The sequence below is a fragment of the Delphinapterus leucas genome, chromosome 11, assembly GCF_059928025.1.
Source record: "Delphinapterus leucas isolate spDelLeu-1000000601 "Yukka" chromosome 11, BTC_Dleu_Yukka2, whole genome shotgun sequence".
In the NCBI taxonomy this organism is placed as follows: Eukaryota; Metazoa; Chordata; class Mammalia; order Artiodactyla; family Monodontidae; genus Delphinapterus; species Delphinapterus leucas.
Window position 1 is genome coordinate 70880098 of NC_143139.1, and position 23047 is coordinate 70903144.

The 23047-nt window shown below is 35.2% G+C and overlaps 2 protein-coding genes across 3 annotated transcripts in view; both read right to left on the minus strand.

The window, feature by feature from the left end:
* CEP290 (centrosomal protein 290) overlaps positions 1 to 23047 on the minus strand; it is a 100782-nt gene that overhangs the window by 56761 nt on the left and 20974 nt on the right. For both annotated transcript variants that reach the window (XM_022552458.2, XM_089921088.1), the window contains 10 exons: positions 22188 to 22288; positions 22028 to 22115; positions 20188 to 20300; positions 18542 to 18626; positions 17854 to 17996; positions 5207 to 5371; positions 4660 to 4809; positions 2951 to 3066; positions 1387 to 1489; positions 1066 to 1296 (listed from right to left, as the gene is read on the minus strand). In XM_022552458.2, the coding sequence (XP_022408166.2) occupies positions 1066 to 1296; positions 1387 to 1489; positions 2951 to 3066; positions 4660 to 4809; positions 5207 to 5371; positions 17854 to 17996; positions 18542 to 18626; positions 20188 to 20300; positions 22028 to 22115; positions 22188 to 22288 (1295 nt within the window). The remainder of the gene's footprint in view (positions 1 to 1065; positions 1297 to 1386; positions 1490 to 2950; positions 3067 to 4659; positions 4810 to 5206; positions 5372 to 17853; positions 17997 to 18541; positions 18627 to 20187; positions 20301 to 22027; positions 22116 to 22187; positions 22289 to 23047) is intronic.
* On the minus strand, positions 18924 to 20167 carry LOC149748048 (uncharacterized). Its single transcript, XM_089920064.1, is given in 2 exon segments — positions 18924 to 19994; positions 20111 to 20167. Coding segments are annotated over 2 exon segments (891 nt in total). The 3' UTR covers positions 18924 to 19160.

Consider the following 23047-nt stretch of genomic DNA (forward strand, 5'->3'; position numbering starts at 1 on the left):
GAATACCTGCTAGTAAATGAAGAGAACATAATATAATTAGAAAATCATGATTTTTGCAATTCTTAATGAAATAATTGGGTCAGGCAACAACGATCACCAGTGAACACTAAAACCATTAGGAGAATTGATGAAGAACTGGTTATTTGCATGGTATCAAAATATCACCGAAGAATTAACTAAATCACTTAATAATAGAGATATATGGCTGTCTCCCCCTTAACAAAGTAATCAATCATGAAACGTGGGACTACCAGACATTCCATCTCTTGAAGTGATACACTATAAAGTATTACTTATAAAGTGCAAAACATTACTTAGGAAGTGTTCTTGCCAAAAATGTTTAACCTTAATATAACCAAGGCTTCAAAGCTAACTTTTAGTAAATACAATGGATACAGGAACAAGTAAAATTATGAAAGAAAATAATCAGATAAATATTTATTATTTTTCAGAGAGAGGAGGAAAAAAAGGGGGAGATTCTATATTTAAAAGACTTAGGACATGTAACATCCAAATACAATGCAGGGTCCTTGACTGGGTCCTGGGACAACTGAGGAAATGTGAATATGATCTGGACGTTAGATAATATAAGGTATTGTTGTCAATTTTGTTAAGTGTGATAAAGTTATTGTGGTTATGTAAACAGAAAAAGACTTTTTTAGAGATGCATACTAAAATATTTAGGGGACAAATGTCTGCAATTAAAATATTCTTACAAAAAAACAGATGAAGCAATTAGAGTGGAATGTTAATAAATGTTAACTATTAATCCAGGTGATGGGTATTCATCATACTATCCTTTCTTCTTCTTTTTTTTTTGCGGTATGCGGGCCTCTCACTGTTGTGGTCTCTCCCGTTGCGGAGCACAGGCTCCGGATACGCAGGCTCAGCGGCCATGGCTCACGGGCCCAGCCGCTCCGCGGCATGTGGGATCTTCCCGGACCGGGGCACAAACCCGTGTCCCCTGCATCGGCAGGCAGACTCCAACCACTGCGCCACCAGGGAAGCCCTATCCTTTCTTCTTCACGTTTGAAAATTTTCAGAGTTGAAAAAAATCAGACGTACCTTAAAACGTTGCAAACGTCCAATTTTTTCACCAACTTCAGCCTCCATTGATATCAATTCATTCTTCTGTTTCCAATTCTCTTTTCTAAGCTGTCTCTCCATTTCTACTAAAGTAGTATATTGCCTTATGAGTGACTTTTCATTCACTTGTAAGACTGTGATCTTTCTGCTATTTTCTGAAAGTGTTTTTTTCATTTCATCTGAATCCATCTGAAGAGCACTGAGCAAATTCTGCACAAAGTCACATTTATATTACTTGTTAAATCTAGCTATTTTAGTTTGTATGGTATTATATATTGATTTTAAAAGTGCTTTACTTACATTATATTCTTTTATTTTTATAGCATCTTGTTGGATTTGATCCTCAAGTTTTCTCTTTTCCTCTTTCATTGTTTCAGATTCTGTTTTCCAGGTCTCCTTTTCACTTAAAAAAATAAAAATAACAATACAGTAAACCTAATAAAATATTTAACTATAGGAAGAGATAGCTATAGATTATGGAAATTTAGTTTCTATAAAATAAGAGAAATCATAACTAGTCAATATCTAATAACATAAGTAGAAATGCCACTTGAAAGGATTTATCCTGAAAGTTATATTTTTATTTAATAAATGAGAGGTAAAGAAATTATTTTATCAAATTATTTTCATTAATCTACAAATTATTACTTTACAATTGTTACAACATAACAATTGCAGCTGAATCTTATAAACATTTTATTAAAAACAGAAAACAATTAAGAAAATAATCAATACCCCAAACTAATTCTGGAAATCAAGTCTCAGTATTCTGACCCTACTCTTATAGTAAAATTCTTTTTTTTTCTTTTTCGGTACACGGGCCCCTCACTGTTGTGGCCTCTCCCGGACACGCAGGCTCAGCGGCCATGGCCCACGGGCCCAGCCGCTCCGCGGCATGTGGGATCCTCCCAGACCGGGGCACGAACCCATGTACCCTGCATCGGCAGGGGACTCTCAACCACTGCGCCACCAGGAAAGCCCCTGACTCTACTCTTAAAATTTGAGTGTTACTTATAAAATATCTAGAATACAAACAAAATGAGAAATAATTAGACTTAAAAGAAGGTGTATAAGACATTGTTGCCTACCCAGACCTGCAATCCGCTTGGCATAAACCAATTATGGTGTCAGAATTCTCTTTGAACTGAATGATTCAAACCTGGACATATGACTTGGACAGCTCATTAACCCAATTCTGACTAATGAGATCTAAGTCTGCCAGCAGCCTCTGGAAAAAGTTTCATGTAAAAATAAAAAGTTATGTGAAAAAAAAATGCCCCTCTTCTTCAATGGTCATGGTTCCATCTTCCTTGAACTCCTTCCTTCAGCTATTTTATAACCAACATAGGAGATAATATGACCTATACTATAAGACTCCCAAACATTGACCTGCCCTATAATTAGCCTTGGTTTTCTTGTTAGATCAAATCGTAGTCACTCTTAGTGTTTAAATCACCTTTAATCAGGTATTCTAACTATTACTAAGGATATTAGTCCATTGGTACAGATGAGATGGCAGAGATAAGCACAAACAGGTTAGTTCCCCGTGAAAATATATGAATAATGATGATGGTGATGATGAAGAATGATGCTAACAGCTGACATTTATAAACAGTTCATATGTGCTATAATATTCACAAAATGCTCATATCTGGGCATTTTCACATGATTCATTTAAGTTTCATAATAACCCTATGAAAAAGTATTACTATCACAGAATTTTACAGATAAGGAACCAAGACACAAAGCGGAGGTGAAGAGGCAGGAAGAAAAAGTAAAAGAAAATATCTAAATATTTTTTGTTACTTAGCTTTAACACGAATATTCTTCAATTATATTTATAAAGTTTTGCTAACACCTATACCTTAGGTATTCTTTATATAATAAGCTCTGTTGATGACGAATTACTGCGAATTTTCTGTTATAGTCTTCAAGAGAATCTTCTAAATTCTTTAACTTATTTTCTTTATATTCTAGTTCCTAAAAATTGGTTTAAAAATGAGAATGAAAAAAGCATCAGGACATATTTTAAATTTGAAGGTATAAATTCATATTCTGACAAGATTATAGAAAAATATACAAAAGATAATAGCAAATCCATAAGCAGCACAGGTCATTTCTATGATTATTCTGAACACCTTATGGCATATGGAATGAGGTAATACGTGTAAACGAGAAGTGCTATGAAACAGATAAAATTATTTTCATCATACAGAATAGTTACAGTAACCATACAAATGATCAGATACAGTGGTTACAAACTTACCTTTAGCCACTCAGTCCCACATACCCTTTAGTGAACATATGCATTCATAGCTCCAGTCAAATTGTCCTTTCCAATTATTTCATTTTGAAGATGAAGAAACTTGAGACTTAGAAAGATCAAGTAACTTACTCAACATTAAAAAACTCATTAATACTACCCTTGGTAACCATTTTCTAAGCACACATGCCAAGCTCAGTGCCAGGTGCTTTACATATTGCAGATCTAACACTTGCAGTCAGGTCTGGCTGACTCCAAAGACCTTGCTACTTCTATCACTCTATGCTGCCTTAGGACTGGGAGTCCAAGTACTTGTTTTGCCACTTTGAACAGGTTTTCAGATTCCGAATTGGTTCTCTAATCTACCACAATGCTTCTCATGTGTTTTTTATATAAAGATGAAAAAAATGAATCTTATCACAAGTAACATGACAATGCAATACTTCTATCACTTATTGACAATGTTCCTGTATTGAAGAAGAATAAATTCATGAAGAATGCTAAAATTATAAATTTAAAAGTAATTATATAACATGAATTATAATGTTCTAATAAGTAAATTCTAATACTCAAAAAATGATTAATTAATATAATATACAAATACAAGCCTCTGATAATCATAACTCAAGTATATTCACAAATGGATTATTTAGGAAAGGGAAACAGCAGTGCTTATAATCAAAAACTTACTTTCATTGATTCTGAACACATTTTTGTGATTATATTTGCAATGTATGTGATATTACGAGTATTCACACTCAAATGAAATAATGAAAAGCATCTCTCATTATGCCATTCATAATGACTGTAATATAGACAGCAAAACTGAGAAACAAACACAAGGCAAGCAGTATCCTTTCTAATTTGCTAACAGATTAACTAATACCTTACAGGGTAAAGGGAAGAAAGAGATAAAAGACAATTTTGTTTAAAAGTTTCTTCTTGTAGTTAACACACAAAAAAAGGAACGATTCTAATCACTACACAAAAAGCTGTGTCAGACTTTATTCATGTGAATTGCTTTTCCAACCAGCAATAAATAAAAGAGCTCACCTTATTTATACATTACTACCTCATAGTAGCTGCATGTTATTCTATCTGTCAATCATATATTTCATATGAATGGCATGCATGCTTCTCATTCAGATGAATGGAATAAACTGCTTTTATTCATAACATTCCATCTAATATCAAAATCATTAAAAAAATTTCACTGTTAATATTCTAAGAATGCAAAGGAATATATGATGATTAAATTATACAACATACTATCAACTATTTTTGTTACTCACATATAAAATTTTAAGTACCTGTAAGATATGTATTAAATATTCATTCTGAGAATTAATGATATTGGCACTAGATGGTGCTACCCCATCAGGTAAGTCTACTCCTTTAAACACAACATTTGATCCTTCTGATTGTCGTAAAAGACTGGTCTCTTTTTCAAGATGATCTATCTGCAAACGAACAGTTCAGAAATGAGAATCTCATCTCTTATACCCAAAGAAAGACAAATTTAAAAGCAGTAACTAACACTTCCTACTGAATATCTTGAACAAGTAGATATATGAATGCTCTGCCAAGTATTAATTAAATTATAATTTAATTTATAATTACTACTACTTAGAAATGTCTAGGAATATATTTAGAATTTTTGTATCCTTTTATGTTACACAGTACATATTTTTCCACTAATTTAATTTTAAAAATTCAAACAGAAGCTTTCCGAATGTTGAAAGAATTAATTCAAGGGGCATTTTCTCATAAAATAGTCATTTAAAAAAAAATTAAATGTTTCACATTAAATCTTTATTCATATGCTCAGCATTTTCTTTTATATAATAAAATTCTCACCTTTAAATTTGCTTTTGTCAACTGCTGAGAATAATTTATAGCCTCCTTCCGAGATTCCCTGAGCTCCTGTCTTAATTCTTCATTCCTTCCAGTAAGTTGATCAACTTGGGCTTTTAAATGCAGATTGGCATCAAATATTCCTTCTGCATTCTTTGATTCTATAGCCTAATATATTTAAATTATATAGAAGAAATGTGAAGAAAAACACTAAAGTCATAGTAAAAAATCTATGTTTAAGTAAAATTCACATTTAAGCATTTTACTATTCCCATGTATAATAAAATATACCAAATCTATCTCTTATTTATAAATTTAAATTGATAAAATACCAGTTTAACCTACAACAGTATTACCAAGCATACCAATCACTTCTTTCTAACAATTAACAATATCTAGCTAATCCAAATAGACTGGTAGACCAGAAAAACAACTAGACAGGAACAACATGACTAGGGTTCAAATATTAACCAATCTCTTATTTGCTGGGCAAGTGACTTGAAATTCCTTATACCTTAGCTTCCTTAACTCTAAAGAAGAGGAAATAATGTTAGCTCTGTCAACTTCACAAGGTTTTTATACAGTCAAAATGAGAAAATTTATATGTAAATGCTTTGAAACCATGAAGCATCTGAATTTAAAGCATGAGCAAAGGAATGAAATAGCTACTACATTTAATTAATTAAATTTTTCATTGCTTCCTCTCCAGTTGAAGCATACATAATAACAAAGGCAAAGTATGATAAAACAGTGTTATCCAAGAGTGCTGGATAAGCAAAAATAATCTGTCAAATATTAAAATACTATCCAAGAGGCTTCACTGTCCTAAGTCCCCAATAATGGCATATATAAATATACCTACCCCTATGTACACATATACACAATACATACATACCAACAGATCTGGACTTTATGGAACAAACTGTTAAATGCAAAGTAAAGCTTCAGAAATGAAGGCAGAAGACAAAGAAAGTAAGATGAGTAAAATCATATGTAATATCCTATTCAGGAGGGTGATCTGGGATTTAACTCAAGGCAGTAGGTCTGTAAGAGTAAGCCTTTACCCTAAGGAGATGAGAGCAGGCCATGTGGAGTAATAATTTATACTAATTCAAAGGGGATAGCAGAAAGAGGTAGGCAGAAGGAGGTATTCTGACAGATGACAAAGTAGTCTAGTTAGTTGTCTTGCTGAAAAATAGCAACATGTTATCTATAAATCCTTGTGGTAAAATGAGATTGAAGTAGATGGTGATTAGGGGCCCTGAAAAACACCCTATAGCAACAGAAAGTGAACTAAAGTGCAGAAGCCGGAATTATCTGATCTAAAGTGTCATTGATTCTGATGATTTCTTAGAGGACGTACTGTTAGGTCATTCAGATGGGGCATATCAATCAGAAAAAAAAATGATAACCCAGAAGAGAAGCAGACAAAATCGATGGAAACAAGAATCCTAGGAAGGCCACAGGCTGTCAATTAAAATAAAAAAACTTAAAAAATAAATAAATAAAAATTAAAAAACGTAGAATCTTTCTGGGCTATTATTCTGTTTCTATTTGGTCACTAAATAGAGTTTCCCTTGTAGAACAGAGTTTGATCTGAGTATTAGTAGTGGGCAGCATCACAGACAAAAGATGTTCACATAAGAAAGTATGAAGAATCATTTTAGATACTTACAATAGTGGAGAAAAAACAAAGTAACCAACCAGAGAAGAAAAGTCAGAACTATAAAGGGATATATAGGGAACAAAGGGAATCAAAAGGGTTTCATAAATTCTGTTAAATGATTTTCTACCTCAGAAAGATTTTAACATACTAGTATCACTCTCTGCTAAAAAAATGGTATTATTATAAAAAAAAACATTCCAGGCAAATGGGAATCAAAAGAAAGCTGGAGTAGCAATACTCATATCACATAAAATAGACTTTAAGATAAAGAATGTTACAAGAGACAAGGAAGGACACCACATAATGATCAAGGGATCAATCCAAGAAGTAGATATAACAATTAGAAATATATATGCACCCAACATAGGAGCACCTCAATACATAAGGCAACAGCTAACAGCTATGAAAGAGGAAATCGACAGTAACACAAAAATAGTGGGGGACTTAAACACCTCACTTCACCAATGGACAGATCATCCAGACAGAAAATTAATAAGGAAAGACAAGCTTCAAATGACACAAAAGACCAGTTAGATTTAATTGATATTTGCAGGACATTCCATCCAAAAACAGCAGATTACACTTTCTTCTCAAGTGCACACAGAACATTCTCCAGGATGGATCACATCTTGCGTCACAAATCAAGCCTCAGTAAATTTAAGAAAACTGTAATCATATCAAACATCTTTTCCAACCACAATACTATGAGATTAGAAGTCAATTACAAGGAAAAAAACATAAAAAACACAAACACATGGAGGCTAAACAATATGTTATTAAATAACCAAGAGATCACTGAAGAAATCAAAGAAAAAATCAAAAAATACCTAGAGACAAATGACAATGAAAACACGATGATCCAAAACCTATGGGATGCAGCAAAAACAGTTCTAAGAGGGAAGTTTAGAGCAATACAAGCCTACCTCAAGAAACAAGAAAAATCTCAAATAAACAACCTAACGTTACACCTAAAGGAACTAGAGAAAGAAGAACAAACAAAACCGAAAGTTAGTAGAAGGAAAGAAATCATAAAGATTAGAGCAGACATCAATGAAACAGAAACAAAGAAAACAATAGCAAAGATCAATAAAACTAAAAGCTGGTTCTTTAAGAAGATAAACAAAATTGATAAACCTTTAGCCAGACTCATCAAGAAAAAGAGGGAGAGGACTCAAATCAATAAAATTAGAAATGAAAATGGAGAAGTTACAACTGACACTGTAGAAATACAAAGCATCCTAAGAGACTACTACAAGCAACTCTATGCCAATAAAATGGACAACCTTGAAGAAACAGACAAATTCTTAGAAAGGTATAACCTTCCAAGACTGAACCAGGAAAAAATGGAAAATATGAAGAGACCAAACACAAGCACTGAAATTGAAACTGTGTTTAAAAATCTTCCAACAAACAAAAGTTCCAGGATCAGATGGCTTCACAGGTGAATTCTATCAAACATTTAGAGAAGAGCTAACACCAATTTTCTCAAACTCTTCCAAAAAATTGAAGAAGGAACACCCCCAAACTCATTCTATGAGGCCATCATCACCCTGATACCAAAACCAGACAAAGATACTACAAAAAAAGAAAATTACAGACCAACAACACTGATGAACATAGATGCAAAAATCCTCAACAAAACACTAGCAAACAGAATCCAACAACACATTAAAAGGATCATACACCATGATCAAGTGGGATTTATCCAGGTTATGCAAGGATTCTTCAATATATGTAAATCAATCAATGTGATACACCATATTAACAAATTGAAGAAGAAAAACCATATGATCATCTCAATAGATGCAGAAAAAGCTTCTGACAAAATTCAACACCCCATTTATGATAAAAACTCTCCAGAAAGTGGGCACAGAGGGAACCTACCTCAACATCATAAAGGCCATATACGACAAACCCACAGCAAACATCATTCTCAATGGTAAAAAACTGAAAGCCTTTCCTCTAAGATCAGGAAAAAGACAAGGATGTCCGCTCTCACCACTATTATTCAACATACTTTGTAAGTCCTAGCCACGGCAATCAGAGAAGGAAAAGAAATGAAAGGAATACAAATTGGAAAAGAAGAAGTAAAACTGTCACTGTTTGCAGATGACATGATACTATACATAGAGAATCCTAAAGATGCCACCAGAAAACTACTAGAGCTAATCAATGAATTTGGTAAAGTTGCAGGAAACAAAATTAATGCACAGAAATCTTTTGCATTCCTATACACTAACAACGAAAGATAAGAAAGAGAAATTAAGCAAACAATTCCATTCACCACTGCAACAAAAAGAATAAAATACCTAGGAATAAACCTACCTAAGGAGGTAAAAGACCTGTACTCAGAAAACCCTAAGACACTGGTGAAAGACATCAAAGATGACGCAAACAGATGGAGAGATATACCATGTTCTTGGATTGGAAAGATCAATATTGTGAAAATGACTATCCTACTCACAGCAATCTACAGATTCAATGCAATCCCTATCAAATTACCAGTGGCATGTTTTACAGAACTAGAACAAAAAATCTTAAAATGTGTATGGGAGGGAGGAGCTTCAAGATGGCGGAAGAGTAAGACGTGGAGATCACCCTCCTCCCCACAAATACATCAGAAATACATCTACATGTGGAACAACTCCTACAGAACACCTACTGAATGCTGGCAGAAGACCTTAGACCTCCCAAAAGGCAAGAAACTCCCCACGTACCAGGGTAGGGCAAAAGAAAAAAAATAAAACAGAGACAAAAGAATAGGGACGGGATCTGCACCAGCGGGAGGGAGCTGTGAAGGAGGAAAAGCTTCCACACACTAGGAAGCCCCTTCGCGGGCGGAGACTGCAGGTGGCAGAGGGGGGGAAGCTTCGTCGCCACGGAGGAGAGCACAGCAACAGGGGTGCGGAGGGCAAAGCGGAGAGATTCCTACACAGAGGATTGGTGCCGACCAGCACTCACCAGCCGGAGAGGCTTGTCTGCTCCCCCGCCGGGGCGGGCGGGGATTGGGAGCTGAGGCTCGGGCTTCAGTCAGATTCCAGGGAGAGGACAGGGGTTGGCTGCGTGAACACAGCCTAAACAGGGCTAGTGCGCCATAGCTATCCAGGAGGGAGTCCGGGAAAATGTCTGGAATGGCCGAAGAGGCAAGAGACTTTTTCTTGCCTCTTTGTTTCCTGGTGCGTGAGGGGAGGGGATTAAGAGCGCTGCTTAAAGGAGCTCCAGAGACCGGGCGCGAGCCGCAGCTATCAGTGCGGACCCCAGAGACGGGCATGAGACGCTAAGGCGGCTGCCACCGCCACCAAGAAGCCTGTGTGCGAGCACAGGTCACTATCCACACCGCCCCTCCCAGGAGCCTGTGCAGCCTGCCACTGCTAGGGTCCCGTGATCCAGGGACAACTTACCTGGGAGAACACAGATCCTCAGGCTGGTGCAACGTCACGTGGTCCTCTGCCGTCACAGGCTCGCCCCACACTCTGTACCCCTCCCTCCCCGCAGCATTAGTGAGCCAGAGCCCAGAATCAGCTGCTCCTTTAACCCCATCCTGTCTGAGCGAGGAACAGATGCCCTAAGGTGAGCTACACGCAGAGGCGGGTACAAATCCAAAGCTAAACCCCAGGAGCTGGACGAACAAAGAGGAGAAAGGGAAATCTTTCCCAGCAGCCTCAGGAGCAGCGGATTAAATCTCCACAATCAATTTGATGTACCCTGCATCTGTGGAATACCTGAATAGACAACAAATCATCCCAAATTGAGGACGTGGACTTGGGGAGCAACGATACATATTTTTTCCCTTTTTCTCTTTTTATGAGTGTGTATGTGTATGCTTCTGTGTGTGATTTTGTCTACATAGCTTTGCTTTTACCATTTGCCCTAGGGTTCTGTCTGTCTGTTTTTTCTTTCTTTTTCTCTTAGTATGGTTTTTAGCTCTTTTTATCATTGGTGGATTTGTTTTTTGGTTTGGTTGCTCTCTTCTTTCTTTTTTTTGATTACATTAAACATTTTAAAAAATATTTTTATTTTAATAACCATTTCATTTTATTTTATTTCATCTTTTTCATTCTTTCTTTCATCTGTTCTCCCTTTTATTCTGAGCTGTGTGGATAACAGGCTCTTGGTGCTCCACACAGGCGTCAGGGCTGTGTCTCTGAGGTGGGAGAGCCAAGTTCAGGACATTGGTCCACCAGAGACCTCTCAGCTCCACGTGATACCAAACGGCGAAAATCTCCCAGAAATCTCCATCTCAGCCAAGACCCAGCTCCACTAAATGACCAGCAAGCTACAGTGCTGCACATCCTATGCCAAAAAACTAGCAAGACAAGAACACAACCCCACAGATTAGCAGAGAGGCTGCCTATAATCATAATAAGGTCAGAGACACCCCAAAACACACCACCAGACGTGGACCGGCCAACCAGAAAGACAAGATCCAGCCTCATCCACAAGAACACAGGCACTAGTCCCCTCCACCAGGAAGCCAACACAACTCACTGAACCAACCTTGGCCACTGAGGGCAGACACCAAAAACAACAGGAACTACGAACCTGCAGCCTGCGAAAAGGAGACCCCAAGCACAGTAAGTTAAGCAAAATGAGAAGATAGAGAAACACATAGCAGATGAAGGAGCAAGGCAAAAACCCACCAGACGTAACAAATGAAGAGGAAATAGGCAGTGTACCTGAAAAAGAATTGAGAATATTATTAGTAAAGATGATCCAAAATCTTGGAAATAGAATGGAGAAAATATAAGAAACGTTTAACAAGCACCTAGAAGAACTAAAGAGCAAACAAACTGTGATGAACAACACAATAAATGAAATTAAAAATCCTCTAGAAGGGATCAATAGCAGAATAACTGAGGCAGAAGAACGGATAAGTGACCTGGAAGATTAAATAGTGGAAATAACTATTGCAGAGCGGAATAAATAAAAAAGACTGAAAAGAATTGAGGACAGTCTCAGAGACATCTGGGACAACATTAAATGCAACAACATTCGAATTACAGGTGTCCCAGAAGAAGAAGAGAAAAAGAAAGGGACTGAGAAAATATTTGAAGCAATTATAGTTGAAAACTTCCCTGATATGGGAAAGTAAATAGTGTATCAAGTCCAGGAAGCACAGAGAGTCCCATACAGGATAAATTGAAGGAGAAACATGTCAAGACACATATTCATCGAACTATGAAAAATTAAATACAAACAAAAATTATTAAAAGCAGCAAGGGAAAAACAACAAATAACATGCAAGCGAATCCCCATAAGGTTAATAGCTGATCTTTCAGCAGAAACTCTGCAAGCCAGAAGGGAGTGGCAGGACATATTTAAAGTGATGAAAGGGAAAAACCTACAACCAAGATTACTCTACCCAGCAAGGACCTCATTCAGATCTGATGGAGAAATTAAAACCTTTACAGACAAGCAAATGCTAAGAGAATTCAGCACAACCAAACAAGCTTTACAACAAATACTAAAGGAACTTCCCTAGGCAGGAAACTCAAGAGAAGGAAAAGACCTACAATAACAAACCCAAAACAATTAAGAAAATGGTAATAGGGACATACATACTGATAATTACCGTAAATGTAAATAGAGTAAATGCTCCAACCAAAAGACATAGACTGCCTGAATGGATACAAAAACAAAACCCGTATATATGCTGTCTACAAGAGACCCACTTCAGACCTAGGGACACATACAGACTGAAAGTGAGGGGATGGAAAAAGACATTCCATGCAAATGGAAATCAAAAGAAAGCTGGAATAGCAAATCTCATATCAGATAAAATACACTTTAAAACAAAGACTATTACTAGAGACAAAGAAGGACACTACATAATGATCAAGGGATCAATCCAAGAAGTAGATATAACAACTGTAAATATTTATGCACCCAACAGAGGAGCACCTCAATACATAAGGCAAATACTAGCAGCCATAAAAAGGGAAATCGACAGTAACACAATCATAGTAGGGGACTTTAACACCCCACTTTCACCAATGGACAGATCATCCAAAATGAAAATTAATAACAAAACACAAGCTTTAAAGGATACATTAAACAGGATGGACTTAATTGATATTTATAGGACATTCCATCCAAAAACAACAGAATACACATTTTTCTCAAGTGCTCATGGAACATTCTCCAGGATAGATCATATATTAGGTCACAAATCAAGCCTTGGTAAATTTAAGAAAACTGAAATCATATCAGGTATCTTTTCTGACCACAACGTTATGACTAGAAATCAATTACAGGAAAAAAAATCTGTAAAAAATATAAACACATGGAGGCTAAACAATACACTACTTAATAACCAAGAAATCAGTGAAGAAATCAAAGAGGAAATCAAAAAATACCTAGAAACAAATGACAATGAAAACACGATGACCAAAACCTATGGGATGAAGCAAAAGCAGTTTTAAGAGTGAAGTATAGGGGCTTCCCTGGTGGCGCAGTGGTTGAGAGTCCGACTGCCGATGCAGGGGACACGGGTTCGTGCCCCGGTCCGGGAAGATCCCACATGCAGCGGAGCGGCTAGGCCCGTGAGCCATGGCCGCTGAGCCTGCGCATCCGGAACCTGTGCTCTGCAACTGCAGAGGCCACAACAGTGAGAAGCCCACGTACAGCAAAAAAAAAAAAAAAGAAAGAAAAAAAAGAGTGAAGTTTATAGCAATACAATCCTACCTTAAAAAACAAGAAACACCCAAATAAACAAACTAACCTTACACCTAAAGCAGTTAGAGAAAGAAGAACAAAAAAAACCCCGAAGTTAGCAGAAGGAAAGAAATCATAAAGATCAGATCAGAAATAAATGAAAAAGAAATGAAGGAAATGATAGCAAAGATCAATAAAATTAAAAGCTGGTTCTTTGAGAAGATAAAGAAAATTGATAAACCATTAGCCAGACTCATCAAGAAAAAAAGGGAGAAGACTCAAATCAATAGAAGTAGAAATGAAAAAGGAGAAGTAACAACTGACACTGCAGAAATACAAAGGATCATGAGAGATTACTACAAGCAACTCTATGCCAATAAAATGGACAACCTGGAAGAAATGGACAAATTCTTAGAAATGTACAACCTTCCAAGACTGAACCGGGAAGAAATAGAAAATATGAACAGACCAATCACAAGCACTGAAATGCAAACTGTGATTAAAAATCTTCCAACAAACAAAAGTTCAGGACCAGATGGCTTCACAGGAGAATTCTATCAAACATTTAGAGAAGACTTAACACCTATCCTTCTCAAACTCTTCCAAAATATAGCAGAGGGAGGAACACTCCCAAACTCATTCTACAAAGCCACCATCACCCTGAAACCAAAACCAGACAAAGATGTCACAAAGAAAGAAAACTACAGGCCAATATCAGTGATGAATATAGATGCAAAAATCCTCAACCAAATACTAGCAAACAGAATCCAACACTACATTAAAAAGATCATACACCATGATCAAGTGGGATTTATTCCAGGAATGCAAGGATTCTTCAATATACGCAAATCAATCAATGTGATACACCAAATTAACAAATCGAAGGAGAAAAACCAGATGATCATCTCAATAGATGCAGAGAAAGATTTCGTCAAAATTCAACACCAATTTATGAAAAACATCCTCCAGAAAGTAGGCAGAGAGCGAACTTATCTCAACATAATAAAGGCCATATATAACAAACCCACAGCCAACATCGTTCTCAATGGTGAAAAACTGAAAGCATTTCCACTAAGATCAGGAACAAAACAAGGTTTCCCACTCTCACCACTCTTATTCAAAATAGTTTTGGAAGTTTTAGCCACAGCAATCAGAGAAGAAAAGGAAATAAAAGGAATCCAAATCGGAAAAGAAGTAAAGCTGTCACTGTTTGCAGATGACATGATACTACACGTAGAGAATCCTAAAGAGGCTACCAGAAAACTACTAGAGCTAATCAATGAATTTGGCAAAGTAGCAGGATACAAAATTAATGCAGCGAAATCTCTTGAATTCTTATACAGTAATGATCAAAAATCTCAAAGTGAAATTAAGAAAACACTCCCATTTACCACTGCAACAAAAAGAATAAAATACCTAGGAATAAACCTGCCTAAGGAGACAAAAGACCTGTATGAAGAAAATTATAAGACAGTGATGAAAGAAATTAAAGGTGATACAAATAGATGGAGAGATACACCATGTTCTTGGATTGGAAGAATCAACATTGTGAAAATGACTCTACTACCCAAAGCAATCTACAGATTCAATGCAATCCCTATCAAACTACCACTGGCATTTTTCACAGAACAAAAAATTTCACAATTTGTATGGAAACACAAAAGACCCCGAACAGCCAAAGCAATCTTGAGAAAGAAAAACGGAGCTTGAGGAATCAGGCTCCCTGACTTCAGGCTATAATACAATGTGACAGTAATCAAGACAGTATGGTACTGGCACAGAAACAGAAACATAGATCAATGGAAAAGGATAGAAAGCCCAGAGATAAACCATGCACCTATGGTCAACTAATCTATGACAAAGGAGGCAAGGATATACAATGGAGAAAAGACAGTCTCTTCAATAAGTGGTGCTGGGAAAACTGGACAGCTACATGTAAAAGAATGAAATTAGAACACTCCCTAACACCATACACAAAAATAAACTCAAAATGGAATAGAGACCTAAATGTAAGGCCAGATACTATAAAACTCTTAGAGGAAGACACAGGCAGAACACTGTTTGACATAAATCACAGCAAGATCTTTTTTGATCCACCTCCTAGAGTAATGGAAATAAAAAGAAAAATAAACAAATGGGACCTAATGCAACTTTAAAGCTTCTGCAAATCAAAGGAAACTACAAACAAGACAAAAAGACAATCCTCAGAACGGGAGAAAATATTTGCCAACGAATCAACGGACAAAGGATTAATCTCCGAAATATATAAACAGCTCATGCAGCTCAATATTAAAATAACAAACAACTGAATCCAAAAATGGGCAGAAGACCTAAATAGACATTTCTCCGAAGAAGACATACAGATGGCTAAGAAGCACATGAAAAGCTGCTCAACATCACTAATTATTAGAGAAATGCAAATCAAAACTACAATGAGGTATCTCCTCACACTGGTTAGAATGGGCATCATCAGAAAATCTACAACAACAAATGCTGGAGAGGGTGTGAAGAAAAGGGAACCCTCTTACACTGTTGGTGGGAATGTAAACTGATACAGCCACTATGGAGAACAGTATGGAGGTTCCTTAAAAAACTAAAAATAGAATTAGCATATGACCCAGCAATCCCACTACTGGGCATATACCCAGAGAAAACCATAATTCAAAAAGACACAGGCGCCCCAATGTTCATTGCAGCACTATTTACAATAGCCAGGTCATGGAAGCAACCTAAATGCCCGTCGACAGACGAATGGATAAAGAAGATGTGGTACATATATACAATGGAATATACTCAGCCATAAAAAGGAACGAAATTGGGTCATTTGTTGACATGTGGATGGATCTAGAGACTGTCATACAGAGTGAAGTAAGTTAGAAAGAGAAAAACAAATATCGTATATTAACACATATATGTGGAACCTAGAAAAATGGTACAGATGAACCGGTTTGCAGGGCAGAAATTGAGACACAGATGTAGAGAACAAACGTATGTACACCAAGGGGGGAATGTGGCGGGCGTTGGTGGTGGTGGGATGAATTGGGAGATTGGGACTGACATATATACACTAATATATATAAAATAGATAACTAATAAGAACCTGCTGCATAAAAAAATAAAATAAATTTCAAAAAAAAGTATTCAACTATTGACTAATCATAAAAAAAGCAATTCAATGAATAAGACTTTTTTCTATATAAATCAAGCATAGTATAATAATGCATGTTAAGTATGTTCAGATCATGTAAATGACATAGATTTAAATATTAAGAATCTAAAAATTTATGTTTTATTCAAGTTTATATAACAGACACTCATCAATACCGTAGAACTCTTAAGTCCCTATATGGTAAATATAAATAGAACATCATTTAATGGCTAAAATCTTTCTCATAGTAATTCTTAAGTCTTTAAGTATTCAAAATATTCTTACTACATCCTATTACCTTCTAGGTTTGTGGTGTAAGGTCCTAACAGACCTACCCTCTCACATTTAAGAAGTGAATACAAAAAACTACTACATAAAAGTTCTAGAAAATGAACAAAAGCAACAGATTTTGGAGGGGACTTGAAACTTGGAAGACAGGACTAGCAAGCAGTAAATTTGTTTTTAAGGCTTAACTGAGAGGGCAAGCTGCAGTTCCAGTGACCTGTCTTCTTTCTGGCCTAAAAACCAGAAGATAGGACCCAAAGCCACAGAATAGTGAGAGGGGAATTCCAGAAGGAAAAGAACCAACAAAAGGGACCTTCAAATTCTGTGTAAAAGCTCTGCCAGGTCTCAAGTTGACCGCTAAAACAGAAAAATGGAGATGACAGAAGAAAGTATCAGTGAACTTGAAGATAAATCAATGGGAATTATCCAACTGGGAACAGAAAAGATAAAAAATTAGGAACGAAAAAATGAACAGAGCCTAAAGAAGTTGTGGGACAATATCAAAAGGTCTAAGTGTTTCAGTGGAGTCCCAGAGAGAATGAGGCAAAACAATGATTGAAGAAAGTAATGGCAGAAAACTTCCCAATTGTGGTGAATAGCATAAGTGAACAGATTCAAGCTCAGCAAACCCCAAACAAGCTACACACACACATACATACACACACACACACACACACACACACACCCTTGGCACATTGCAGTCAAACTGGCAAAAACCAAATAAAAAGAGAAAGTTTTGAAAGTAGCCCAAGAAGAACTACACATTTCATACAGGAGAACAGTGACTCAAATGACAACAAATGTTTCATCAGAAACTGTGGAGATCAATGAGAGTGGAACAACATCTTTGAAGTCATGAAACAACAAAATAAAACCATTAATATAAAAATAACTTACATTAACTAGTCTTTCAAGACTGGGAATAATTAGAGATGTTTCCCCTCCTTTAACATCAGGATCTTTCTGCATTTCCTTAATAGCTTGCAATATTTCTTTCATACCTTCTTCAAGTTGCTTATTTTCTTCAACTAATTCTTTTACTAAAATGAAATATTTTTTTCATTGAATGAATAGATTTTTTTATAATTTACACTATGCTATATAGATTACAAATATTTCACATACAGTAAAAATAACCCATTTATAAAATGCAAATGCAAATAAATGTACAAAAAATTCAACTATAAATCCAATGTGTGAATAATGAAGTTAAATCACACACCTATTTAAATCCTGTGCATATACATATATATCTCATGGCTGAAAGAAATAAATCATAAGCATAGTTTGCCTTTACTTTATATTAAAAATTTCTTAAATTTGTTTTTCTAACTGTACTTTCATTAGAGAACAAAAGAGAAAAATAGACTTATTTATCATCACAATAAATTCAGATTAATAACATGCTCTGAAAATGAATATAGCAAGGCAAATCAAATAGATGAATGAGAGACTGAAGTCTATACATTATAGTTAGTTAAGGCTAAAACAGACTAGAAAACAGAATGTAGTAAAGTCCTTTCAATCCCATAATTTTCAGTACAGACTAAATAAATAAGAAAAATAAGAGATAATAGTGACTTACATTTATTCTGAAACTTGGCTATTATTGTTCTACTTCTTTCTAAATCTCTTTCCTTTTCAATTAGTTCTCTTGAAAGAAATTCATTCTAAACAAAACATAAAGAGAAAAAAATTGATTTAAAAAAAATGACAATAGTTTTGAAGTTTAAAGAAGTTTGACCAATTGAGGTTTAACATACCCACAGCAAGCTACAGAAACGTAGCAGCACTCACAAAAATAAAATAAAATCTGAAAGGTAAAACAGATAATGATCCTCCTCCCACCTTCTCCCCCTGCCCCCCGACCCCACACCCATGGCAAAAGGCAAACAGATAAGGAAGGTTTTTGTCTTTGGCACTACAATCATCTCTTTTAATGATCTGCCTTTACACTACCCGTTCTGCCTGGCTTCTATGACGTTCAAGCTCTATTTCTGCATTTCTACTTTGTGCTTCTTTGATCAATAAATCCTGTGCTATGGCTTCATTCTAAAGAAACATTTAATAAATTAGGCAAGTCAATGAGTTCATTTCAGATGTATTGCATTTTTAGATCTTTTAAAAGACAGAATGTGTATAAATTAGTGTTAATGTGCAAACATAAAAGAATTCTTATTATAATTGCTACTTATCGAATTTTGTTAGTCATAAAAATGAATTAAAAAAAAAATCCCAGGAATGTAATTTGGAGGAGAGCTCACCTGAGATCTAAGAAATACTAGTTCTGTCCATAGCTGTTCTATAAGATTTGCAAGTGGATCTATCTGAGATAATTTTGATTGTGCAGTAATTGGCACAGGGTCCAGAACATTAACTTCAAGATTACTTTTCAAAATCTCTGTCTGTACGGGTACTTCACTTTTTCCTACATCTTCTTTGAAATTGGTATAAGCGTAGTTTATTGGGGTACGAACCTGTTCATCTTCTGATGTTGCTACTTGTGATTTAGCCACGTCAGCTCTATTTTCATGAATTTGTTGACAAAGTATTGCAGATTTTTGCCTAAGTGATAATTTCTGCATTAAGTCTGAAGCTGTTGATAAGGCTCGTAAAGAAGAATCACTTTTTTGTGTGAAATTAGTCTTCTCAAGTGCCTGATGGCTTCCTGATACTTTCTTCATAGATTCATCAGAAACAGAGTATAAATGGTCATTTATTTCTTCATGATTCTCCCTACTAAAGGTATTGACTAATGATTCTAGATTTGTTAAAGACTATAGACAGGGTGCTTTAAAAATCTCTCTTATTGTAATAGTTTCTGGAGGTGAAATATTATCTTTCACTTGTATAGATGAAGAATGTCTAGTTAAAGAGACAAAAGGATCCACTTCACTTTCTACACTATGACGAATTTCAGATAACATTCTTGATAATGATCCTATGGTCATATTCTCTTCAGGCTCATTCTGACATGACTGTGGAATATTGAATGATGGTCTCCTATGCGGCAGCTCTACTTTATCTGAACTCCTAATCTGTATTCAGAGTAAATAATGTCTCATTAATGAATCTTGGGATTGACAGGTTATTGAAATAAAACATTTTCCTTTTATTTAACAAGTATAAAAAGAAGCAATGTCCAAAATGAGACAATGGGGGCAGAAATGAAAGCCCTGATAATAATATTTTTCTTTATTCTCTTCACCATAGCAGTACCTTACTATTTACCTTTGATTGTGCTTCACTCATATTTTTGAGGCTCATGAAATCAAATTTTCTTCCTTCCATTTTATTCTCTTGAGAAAAGTCTTCAGTTAGGTTCAGGTCCTCAACAGTTAATCCTACATATAAAAGAATTAACAAATGAGAAACATAAAAATAACTCTGCTATTATTCCAATACTTTAACTCTTAAAAACTAGAATCAAATTTTAACTCAAACAAAATGTAGAATAATTATTTCCAAAATCCTTGATCTATATGTAGCCTCCTATACAACTTCCTGATTTAGCTCACTTTTAATAAGATATTAATAAGTTGTTTATTTTTTGATATTGAGCTCCATGAGCTGTTTGTATATTTTAGAGATTAATCTTTTGTCTGTTGTTTCATCTGCAAATATTTTCTCCCATTCTGAGGGTTGGCTTTTCGTCTTGTTTATGGTTTCCTTTGCTGTGCAAAAGCTTTTAAGATACAATGGAATATTACTCAGCCATAAAAAGAAACGAAATTGAGTTATTTGTAGTGAGGTGGATGGACCTAGAGTCTGTCATACAGAGTGAAGTAAGTCAGAAAGAGAAAAACAAATATTGTATGCTAATGCATATATATGGAATCTAAAAAAAAAAAAATGATATCGATGAAACTAGTGGCAGGGCAGGAATAAAGATGTAGACATAGAGAATGGACTTGAGGACACAGAGGGGGCATGGGGGGAAGCTGGGACAAAGTGAGAGTAGCATTGACATATACACTACCAAATGTAAAATAGATAGCTAGTGGGAAGCAGGCGCATAGCACAGGGAGATCAGCTCAGTGGTTTGCAATGACCTAGAGAGGTGGGATAGGGAGGGTGGGAGGGAGGCTCAAGAGGGAAGGGATATGGGGATATATGTATGCATATGGCTGATTCACTCTGTTGTACAACAGAAACTAACATAGTATTGTGAAGCAATTATACTCCAATAAAGATGTATTCAAAAAAATAAATAAAATATAATAAAAATAATCTTAAAAAAAGATATTAATGAAAAACAATTACAAATTTTATCTTCGCTATCATTCTTTTCCCATATTAATAAGTACTTAAATAGTTAAAAGACACATATTAAGAAAGTAGATAAGAATCATGAATAATGACTAAATTGCTTAATACACTAATAAATTATGAAGTTTTGCCCTTCTAGAAATTTTTGATATATTGTACTATAGACAGCATAATGCGAAAAAAAAATAAAACAAAAATAAACAAGCAAAAAAAACCTCTATTATTCATAGATACTTATGGGCTTGGGCCAAGTTAGAAAAAAAAATGCCTTCTCTATGGTCTTACAAAAAAGCACTGTAATAGCTATTAAAAAATAAACCAGCTGTTCTCTTTATATCATGTAAGATAAAACAAAACAAAAAATTGTTAATTTTTATTCAATAAAACATTACTTTCACTTAGTAAAGAATAATGTACAATTAAAGCTTCCAATGCATAGCTTTTAAAGAAAAAGAAAATATTAACAGTAGCATATATTAACAAAAATTACTGTTTTATCATTACTAATCACAACATACTGGGATTGTCTAGAAATTAATACAGACTATATTGTAAATTTTTCAAAAGTCCATGATTCTGATGTTTGTTTTTTGTTCACTTATTATTCTTTTAACTGTTTAGATTTAGGACTAAACTCAATGACACTCACTCATACACTCTTCATCAGGCCATTATTTTCATTTATCAAACTTGTAGCAAAACCACAGTAATACAGCAATACTATTTCTCACATACAGAAAATAACAGATCCAGACAATTCATTTTCCAATGATTCTTTTAAAGATTTGGAATAACAGTATACCTGAAGTTGCAGTTCTTTTTCCTTTTTCTTGAGCCATTTGACGAATTTTTTTCTTCAGATCAAGTCTTTCTTCCTCTAGGCTTTCAATCTACAAAATTAAAATTGTTAGTATTTTTCTTTACTTCAACCAGGAAAATAACCAATTGACTACTGCACTTGCCTCTTTCAAAAGAATCTGGTTTTCAGCTCTGTACTGCTGTTGTTTTAAACTTTTGCTATTTCTAAATTCAGTTAAATCAATCATTGTCTTTGGTTCAAGGCCTAAAATAAAAAGCAGAATGATTAAAGCCTTATTAATATTCAAATGAACTACAAAAACTTCATATGGCAACTGGTTATCATCAAGCAACTGGTTATAATCTATTTAGCCACCATCACTGAAGAATGGGGGATTTTTGTGCAAGAATTTTTCAGGTATTTGAACTGTAACCATACAAGCTAAAATTTTATCACAATTATTAATGGAAATCCTGACAAAGACATATTATGATCTGTCTTCCATGTTGGACTGTCAGAGAGGTACTATAATGTACTAAGAACAGAAGCTTTGTAATAAAACAAAGTTGGGTTCAATTCCCACTTTCAACTATTAACTGGTTGTAGGGATAATACTATATGTAAGTACATGTGTATGAATGTATACACGTATTTCTTTTTGGCTTGTTGTCAGGGGTATAATAAAATTAACCCAAATAAAGTACTTATAGCAGTGCTTGGCACATAGTAGTCAATATTAATATCATTATCAATTATATTTTATCATGACTAGACTGATGCTCTCAGTGTGCCTCTTTCCTAACTTCCCATTACTAAGCAGCTATGCTCTGAAAACCAGATATCAAGATTGTCTCAAGTAATTATAAAGCAAGATTTGGGGCCTTTAAAAAACAGAAAATCTGGTGTTTGTGACGGCTCAGTCACCTTTAGGAACGTCCAGATTGAAGTTGGCCGTGATCTGGTAGATCAAGTTGATTAGACTAAGTCTAACTTGAGGTCCTGGCATTACTCTGGGTCCTAGAT